Source organism: Salmo salar, chromosome ssa26 (genome assembly GCF_905237065.1).
Source record: "Salmo salar chromosome ssa26, Ssal_v3.1, whole genome shotgun sequence".
Lineage (NCBI taxonomy): Eukaryota > Metazoa > Chordata > Actinopteri > Salmoniformes > Salmonidae > Salmo > Salmo salar.
In genome coordinates, this window is record NC_059467.1 from 31,036,611 (window position 1) to 31,046,306 (window position 9,696).

The 9,696-nt window shown below is 45.9% G+C and overlaps 1 protein-coding gene across 1 annotated transcript in view; it reads left to right on the forward strand.

The window, feature by feature from the left end:
- The window catches only part of LOC106587632 (transmembrane protein 266), a 127,509-nt gene extending 118,404 nt beyond the window's left edge, over positions 1-9,105 (forward strand). The window contains exons 9-11 of the mRNA XM_014176200.2: positions 3,470-3,656; positions 6,932-6,997; positions 7,116-9,105. Of these exons, the coding sequence (XP_014031675.2) occupies positions 3,470-3,656; positions 6,932-6,997; positions 7,116-7,900 (1,038 nt within the window). The 3' untranslated portion in view covers positions 7,901-9,105. The remainder of the gene's footprint in view (positions 1-3,469; positions 3,657-6,931; positions 6,998-7,115) is intronic.
- The last annotated feature ends 591 nt before the right edge of the window (positions 9,106-9,696 follow it).

Genomic DNA, 9,696 nt, shown 5'->3' on the forward strand with positions numbered 1-9,696 from the left:
TGGTAATGGTTGGGGTTAAAGTTGAGGTTAGGGTTAGGTTTGAACTGGGATGTGGACCTGAAGGTAGGGTTAGGGTTGTTGTTGAGCCTAGGGTTAGAGTTGAACCAGGATGTGGACATGACACTAGGGTTAGGGTTGTTGTTGAGCCTAGGGTTAGAGTTGAACCAAGATGTGGACATGACGCTAGGGTTAGGGTTGAACCAGGATGTGGACCTAAAGGTAGGGTTAGGGTTGAACCAGGATGTGGACCTGAAGGTAGGGTTAGGGTTGTTGTTGAGCCTAGGGTTAGAGTTGAACCAGGATGTGGACATGACGCTAGGGTTAGGGTTGTTGTTGAGCCTAGGGTTAGAGCTGAACCAGGATGTGGACATGACGCTAGGGTTAGGGTTGAGGGTTAGGGTTAAAGTTGAAGCAGGATGTGGACATGACACTAGGGTTAGGGTTGAGGGTTAGGGTTAAAGTTGAAGCAGGATGTGGACATGACGCTAGGGTTAGGGTTGAGGGTTAGGGTTAAAGTTGAAGCAGGATGTAGACATGACACTAGGGTTAGGGTTGAGGGTTAGGGTTAAAGTTGAAGCAGGATGTGGACATGACACTAGGGTTAGGGTTGAGGGTTAGGGTTAAAGTTGAAGCAGGATGTGGACATGACGCTAGGGTTAGGGTTGAGGGTTAGGGTTAAAGTTGAAGCAGGATGTGGACATGACACTAGGGTTAGGGTTGAGGGTTAGGGTTAAAGTTGAAGCAGGATGTGGACATGACACTAGGGTTAGGGTTGAGGGTTAGGGTTAAAGTTGAAGCAGGATATGGACATGACACTAGGGTTAGGGTTGAGGGTTAGGGTTAAAGTTGAAGCAGGATGTGGACATGACACTAGGGTTGGGTTGAGGGTTAGGGTTAAAGTTGAAGCAGGATGTGGACATGACACTAGGGTTAGGGTTGAGGGTTAGGGTTAAAGTTGAAGCAGGATATGGACATGACACTAGGGTTAGGGTTAAGGTTGAACCGGGAGGTAAACATGAAGCTAGAGTTAGGGTTGTGGTTGAGGCTAGGGTTAGGGTTAAAGTTGAAGCAGGATGTGGACATGACACTAGGGTTAGGGTTAAGGTTGAACCGGGAGGTAAACATGAAGCTAGAGTTAGGGTTGTGGTTGAGGCTAGGGTTAGGGTTAAAGTTGAAGCAGGATGTGGACATGACACTAGGGTTAGGGTTAAGGTTGAACCGGGAGGTAAACATGAAGCTAGAGTTAGGGTTGTGGTTGAGGCTAGGGTTAGGGTTAAAGTTGAAGCAGGATATGGACATGACACTAGGGTTAGGGTTAAGGTTGAACCGGGAGGTAAACATGAAGCTAGAGTTAGGGTTGTGGTTGAGGCTAGGGTTAGGGTTAAAGTTGAAGCAGGATATGGACATGACACTAGGGTTAGGGTTAAGGTTGAACCGGGAGGTAAACATGAAGCTAGAGTTAGGGTTGTGGTTGAGGCTAGGGTTAGGGTTAAAGTTGAAGCAGGATATGGACATGACACTAGGGTTAGGGTTAAGGTTGAACCGGGAGGTAAACATGAAGCTAGAGTTAGGGTTGTGGTTGAGGCTAGGGTTAGGGTTAAAGTTGAAGCAGGATGTGGACATGACACTAGGGTTAGGGTTGAGGGTTAGGGTTAAAGTTGAAGCAGGATGTAGACATGACACTAGGGTTAGGGTTGAGGGTTAGGGTTAAAGTTGAAGCAGGATGTGGACATGACACTAGGGTTAGGGTTAAGGTTGAACCGGGAGGTAAACATGAAGCTAGCGTTAGGGTTGTGGTTGAGGCTAGGGTTAGGGTTAAAGTTGAAGCAGGATGTGGACATGACACTAGGGTTAGGGTTGAGGGTTAGGGTTAAAGTTGAAGCAGGATGTGGACATGACACTAGGGTTAGGGTTGAGGGTTAGGGTTAAAGTTGAAGCAGGATGTGGACATGACACTAGGGTTAGGGTTAAGGTTGAACCGGGAGGTAAACATGAAGCTAGAGTTAGGGTTGTGGTTGAGGCTAGGGTTAGGGTTAAAGTTGAAGCAGGATGTGGACATGACACTAGGGTTAGGGTTGAGAGTTAGGGTTAAAGTTGAAGCAGGATGTGGACATGACACTAGGGTTAGGGTTGAGGGTTAGGGTTAAAGTTGAAGCAGGATCTGGACATGACACTAGGGTTAGGGTTAAGGTTGAACCGCGAGGTAAACATGAAGCTAGCGTTAGGGTTGTGGTTGAGGCTAAGGTTAGGGTTAAAGTTGAAGCAGGATGTTGATATGACACTAGGGTTAGGGTTGAGGGTTAGGGTAAAAGTTGAAGCAGGATGTGGACATGACACTAGGGTTAGGGTTAAGGTTGAACCGGGAGGTAAACATGAAGCTAGCGTTAGGGTTGTGTTTGAGACTGTTTCAGATTTCCAGAGGCTGCAATTTCAATTGCTACCACAGGGGGGCAGTAACACTTCACAGAAGAGTTCAATGTGTTGCCAAAGCATTTTCAACAGACATCAGAGACAATGGTTCTTCAAATTGTTTTACAATATTCAATGATTTGCAAATCCGTAATAAACAGGCACAAGAAAAGTAGATTTTGTGATTTTATGAACCCACAATACTCATAAGCACGTAACATAATACAGTAAAATATATTTGAAAAGATGTTTCCCATATAGATGTAAACAACACATATTTTCCATGTTGTTATTATCACTGTCACTGGTCACCTATGAACGTTTGAACATCTTGAAGAACGATCTGGCCTTAATGGCCATGTACTCTTAGAATCTCCACCCGGCACAGCCAGAAGAGGACTGCCCCCCCCCCCCCAGAGCCTGGTTCCTCTCTAGGTTTCTTCCTAGGTTCCTGCCTTTCTAGGGAGTTTTCCCTAGCCACTGTGCTTCTACATCTGCATTGCTTGCTGTTAGGTTTTAAGCTGGGTTTCTGTATAAGCACTTTGTGACATCTGCTGATTTAAAAAGGGCTTTATAAATACATTTGATTGATTGATTAATGACTGCACTCCTCTAGTCAGTTGAACTAAAGGACAACATTTCTTTCAAAGACTCAAGGTCCCATGATCAATACAGGGAGAAGCCATAACTGTACATCAATGGAAACATGTTGTTGTACAAAACAGTCCAGTAATGTTGGGATTCTCAGTGTAATGCTAGAAACAAACAGTTCATGTGTAATCTGACTGGCTGTTTGTCAATATGAGCCATCAGGCCAGAGGAAACCCCAGTGAAAGCATTGATCCTATAGCTAGTAATAGAACCACTTAGCCTGCAGAATGCCTGGGATCATGCTGAAAGGGCCTGTCTGGGACTAAAAGGTTAGGTTAGTCAACACTGACATATTGTTACATCAATACACCAAGATTTCAGCTAGAAGAATACATGTGTGTGTGCCTTTTCCAGACCAACTCTCTCTCTCTCTCTGTCGCTCTCTCTCTCTGTCTCCCCCCTCCCTCAGTTTGAGATCAGACAGCTCCGGGCCCACCTGGCCCAGCAGGACTTGGACCTGGCTGCAGAGCAGGAGGCTGCTATGCAGATCCACCATGTGTGGGGCAAACAGAGGACAAGCTACCAGGTGGTGGAGGGCCAGGGTCCTGGGGAGTCTGACGATGAGGGACATGGAGTCCTCAGGGAGACCCCAGCAGGTACATTCGCCTATACTGTACCTATAAGCTACACTATATATACAAAAGTATGTGGACACCCCTTTTGGTCATGTAGTGTATGTCACATTCAGGGAAACTAGGGCCCAGAGTTTTCCCCAAATTCTGTCCCTAACTATAACGGTATATGTAATACTCCATACCATAATCCTCAGATCATGAGATAAAATAGATTCTAGCTCTTTGATATTCTTCATGGGTATTGCTATATTCTGGACCATGTAATGATAATGAGTCTGGTGAATACTGCTGTTCGAAGAGGCAGACAAACCTGTAAATCCTAATGATGAATTACTTCACCACAGACCAACAAGAATGAACTTGACTCATTTTATTTTTATTTTACCCCTTTTTCTCCCCAATTTCGTGGTATCAAATTGGTTGTTACCGTCTTGTCTCATCACTGCAACTCCTGTACAGACTTGGGAGAGGCGAAGGTCGAGAACCATGCCTCCTCCGATACACGAGCCAGCCAAGCCGCACCAATGTGTCAGAGGAAACACTGTACACCTGGCTCGCTAGTGCGCGATAGGACAAGCACATCCCTGCCGGCCAAACCCTCCCCTAACCCGGACGACACTGGGCCAATTGTGCGCCGCCCCATGGGTCTCCCAGTTGCGGCCGGCTGCGACAGAGCCTGGACTCGAACCAGGAGCTAGCACTGCCTTAGGCCACTCGGGAGGCCTGTGACTCATTTTAATAAAGTTCTCCATTGGTCTGTTTGGTTGAAAAGGCATCCTGACAGAACCAGGAGAGAGGTTTGTACATAAAGTATGTACATAATTATGTGGGACAAAAAGTCCCAACCAATGTAACATCAGGTGAATGGGGTGCCAGAGCAGTGTCAAACGGATCTAGAAGCAGTAGCCCTGAGCTAGTCTCCAGGCCCTAGCCTCTTAAAACACTGACGTTAACTCACAACACCCCTCTGACCGCAGGCAAGGCACGCACACACACACACACACACACACACACACACACACACACACACACACACACACACACACACACACACACACACACACACACACACACACACACACACACACACACACACACACACACCACACCTCTGACCGCAGGCAGTGCAGTATCAATAAGAGGGCAGAAAAGCTTTTAGGATGTGCTGAAACCTGGGGACAACAAGCATGTTCTCCTAACGGCACATCACACACACGCAAGCACGCACGCACACACACACACACGCACGCACGCAGGCACACATGCAGTCATGCACACACATACACTCACACTCACACACACGCACCCACACACACACCCTACCTCAGCCAGGCTGTTTCAGGTACAGAGTGCTCTGTGCATTGGGCCTTGTTCTGAGGTCTGAGGAGAGAGTGCCACTGTGAACATCTGTTCCTCTTCACCTGGAAACCACAATAGGGCACCAGGAGACGCCACACCACCACCCCCAGGGGATTGTGGGAAATCTGGCTCTTAGGAACAAGCGTGTTTTTTTTCTCCAGAACATGGAAGGAGTATTGGGACAGGAGGAGCACTTAGGCTTCAGGCAGGCCTGCAAGGACAGACCGTGGACTGGGTTAGGACTCCTCACGTCTCTCTCTCCCCCCTCTCTCTCTCCGCCCTCTGGCCCGAGGGATGCCATCAAAGTGTCATTCATTCTAATTGAGGCACTCTACTGCGAAGTCTATTTCCTTGTTGAAAACTAAGCTTGTTTCAAAAGGAGGTAGAAAAGGTTAGAAACATTTTGTCTACTGGTCACGAGGGATTTGTGGTTTTGTCACTTCTCAAGAGAGCAGCTATAGATTTTGAGGAACATACAAAATTCACCACAAAGAGTTATGGGTGAAAAGGACAGTAATTTCTTTCCGACCAACTTCTTGGAAGTTCACATAACTTCTCTATGTGTTGTACTGCTGGGGGAAGAGGACAAAGTACCAAAATCCAATGTGAATATCTCACTTAAAGGAGAAGTTTTATTTTTACAACCAAATCTCTCTTTTTGATGTAAATGGAATGTTATAGAAGGGTCCTGACACCTTTTTTGTAATTTCACGTGTTTTTGATTAACTTACCCCAAACAGCAAATCCCTTCCTCATCCTTTTTGTGTAGTATGGGGACCCCAAAAATACCCAAATAAGTCCTTTTAGAAATGGCAAAGCTCTCAGTATAATGATGCAGGGCTTTAGATGTTGTACACGTGAAATCGTGTCATTATAAACTTTATCCACAATGTTAAATTTCCTTTTGTTGCGTATTAGTGTTTTTTCGGGGCCCCCATACTACACAACGAGGATGAGGAAGTCATTTTCTGTTCGGGGTAAGTTTATCAAAAATGTGAAAAAAAGGTGTTTGGACCCTTCTATAACATGCCATTTACATCAAAAATAGAGATTTGGTTGTAAAAAAGAGAACTTCCCCTTTAAGGTAGCAGAGCTGCGTGAGTACGGCTCTGCTACAGTACCTACAGATCATCACAAAGTATTGCACATGCATATTGATTTAAACCAAACTAAATGACCTAATGATGTCAGCCCACTTCATAGATGGATGGTAGCCTTACTGTTAGAGAGAGAGAGGGGTGGCCTTTCATGTTGTCCATCCATCCATCCTTTCTCTCTTTCTTTCTTTTTTTTCTCTCTTTCTATTTATTTATTTCTCTCTTTCTTTCATTCTGTCTCTCTGAGACATCCTCATGTGTTATTAATCACTGAGTGATTGTCTTGGTCGTGTTTTAGTGAGTGCAATGCTTCCTCTCCAGGGGTGCCCCCCCCCCCACCCTCCATCCATCCCTCCCTCCCCTGGATTAATATTTTATGCTGAAAAATAAATGAAATTACCCGTCAGAGTCTGCTGTGGTCCTGGGGGATCGGCCCAGGCACTCAGGGTACTTTGGGCACCACTCAGCGGACAAACACTGAGCTCAGGCCCAATCAAGCGAACACTGAAGAGCAGATCAGGGCAGAACCATTCACCACTGAGGCCCTAGCTGTCTGGCTGAGGACACAAAGAGAACTCTATACCAAAGCCTGGTTGCTCTCACATTCACTACTGTACTTGAGCCTCACAACACTATCTTGGTGTGATTTGGAAACCAGGGTTAAGTCGGTAAAGCACCTGTAGACTTGGATAGATAGATAAGATGTCAGATGTCTCACCACCTAAAAGTGAAATGTACTGTTCCCACATCTAGGGATTGCTTTGCACTGTGTTTACAGTGCATTGAAATCATACAGATTGGGTCTTTAACCTCATCATGCTTCTTTTATCTGTTATCCAGATCCTGTTGTCCATCATGACGACATGAACAACTATATCAGCCAGTACTACAGTGAACCAAGTAGTGGTGAGTGACTTAGTGGATCTTGGGTAAAGTGTATAGCTGATAATGTATATGGGGCAACTCTGCTGTATACCTACTGTATCTTCCCCAGTCTAATGTACTGGATGATGTGTCATTTCAGACATGGAGGGTCCTCGTGTCATCACCACGGCAGCCATCGATGTCCACCTCCCTAAGACCCATTACCCCGCCCACAACAACCCTCTGCTGGGCGTGGAGCAAATGAGCAGCGCTGTGAGTGACACCTCCACCAGCGTATCACGGTCCAGCGGCAGTCTGACGGCCCGCCCCCATAGCCTGAGCAGCCACACCCTGCGCTCGTCTACTACGGACTGCAGCAGCAGCACCACGGCCAGGGACTACCACACCCAGGCTAGGAACTACAATTCCCATACCAAGGCCCGGGGGCCTTATCTGGACTACAAGTCCCAGAAGCAGACCCAGGACAGGGACTTTAACACCGAGCACTACAATACCCAGGGCCAGCGCTGCTTCCCCCTGCCCTACTGCAGCCCTCTGGGACTGGGTCTGACCTCAGCCCAGCCTCCCCTTCCACAGGACCCCAGCGTGGTAGTCCAGGAGCTGCTCTCGTCACTGTCTGAGGACTCCTGTCTGGCCCAGAAAGGCCTGGTGGACCCAGTTAACCTGAAGCTTCCCAGCCCTGCCGGCTCAGCCAAGGCCAGCCCAGAGCTGGAGCACAGAATCAACATCTACAACTGGAAGAATCAGGAGGAGAACCAGTACCAGAGCCGGGGCCAGAGACAGGGCCGAGCCGCAGCCACTGTGCTCCTACAGACTAAGCCTCTCATCCACCTGCAGGGCGGCGCTCCTGAGTCCTCTTTGGAGGAGAAGTATAGGCTACTGGGCCCTGCTGATGGTCCACTGGGCCGTCTGCCTGATACATAGGGTTGATTCACACTACTGAGCTGAGCCAAGCCGAACCGAGCTGCATTGTGCTGGCCTGGTTATGCATCCACCATAGTTGTTTGAACCGTGCTGGAAAGGACATGTGAAAAGAATATGTCAGAGCCAGCACTGTTCGGCTCGGGTCGGCACAACAGTGTGAAAAGGGCAATAGTTCATGTCTTGAGCATACAGCTCAAGACAGAACTGACTGACCTGGCTTCTCCAAATCCTCATGCTTCAAACAAAGTCAGAGCCTGGTCCAAGATCAAACCTGGCGTTACAAAGACCATCTGTTAGCAAGACAGCACAAACAGATCTGGGACTAGGCTACCGCTCTCATGTTAGTCTTCCCTTCTCTGTGGGGCTCCAGACAGAGACAGACAGACAGACACAGCCCTCCTCGACCTCAATCTTGGGGTGACTTTGAATAATGCTCCATTTGCACAACAATGACCCAGTGAGGACAGAGGAGACACGTGTGAGCCTAGAAAGAACCATCATCAGGAAATCCCACTTTAAATGGGGCCCCAAATGTGAAACAAAACAGTTTGAAATAAAACCAGCAATGGGCCATATTCAAGCCTTTACAGAACAAGCCTATTCAAGTGTTCCTATGTTAACTACAAGACAGATTTGACATGGGATTTCTCTAAGTTGGGTGGGAGTGGGTGGTGTTTCTGCTTTCTTTTTATTTGTATTAGCTACTGTAACTGCAGTTCTCTCTGCTCTAACAACCAAGCTACAGGGTGCTTTCTCTGGACAAACTGTCTGTGCCAAATAAACAGACAATTCTTACTATACTATTGTCTTTCTATAACAGAGATAAAGAGGTTTGTATTGAAGTAGAGGAACATCAACCATATCAAGCCTGACATTTTCTAGCCAGATACAAGAACAGGCAATTGAAGAAATGATGGCGGAATTAAAAGTATGAGGATAGGTAGTGAATGGCCCTAAATGATCCCAAGAGGTACAGTATAGGAAAAGTATGTGAATCTGATTATAAGCAGTGATAGGGGATTGATGTTTTAGATTGGAGTGCTGGTAGCATGAACCTTTCTTTAAACATCTGCAGCCTGAACATGGCAAGCCAATCCTGTGCACTTTAATCTTTACAGATGTTTTGTAAACTTAATATGAGGGGAATTCATTGCCAAATTGCAGGTGGTGCCATTCAAATAATAAATAAACCTTTGTAACATTAACAATATTGTGGTCCCATTTTATTGCTTTCAGTTGTACATGACCCATGCCATTTTAAATTCTAATATTTTGTACATTGGTAGCAGAGATTTTCGTATTCACTCTAATATTCATCAGTTGCATTTACCAAGGGATATGTTGTATATATGGATGCACTTTACAAAGCAATACATGAAATGACACAGTAGAATACATCCCAAACCAAAAAGTACTACCATGTATTCTCATTTGCATAATTCGAGATAGAATCCTCTACATTAATATGAATGAGTTTGTTTTACATGTGGACTCTTTATCAGATATGACTGAGCCTTCCCATTGGCTCCAGACTCTACATCACCCTACAACACTTTTGCATTAGCAACTGTCAACTTATTTGCATATCGCTCTGAAATGAAATAAATGATTCATATCTATTAACATTGGAGAGACCTGTCACAACAAAAACTTAATTGGTTAACGAGGTTTGTCATTATAAATGTCTGGTAATGAGGATTAAACCCCCTAATTAACTTTCGATCAAATAATTAATTTAGGACATAAACTACCCATTTTGTTGCTTGTCAAGTGTTTACAAGTAAATTATATGTTTA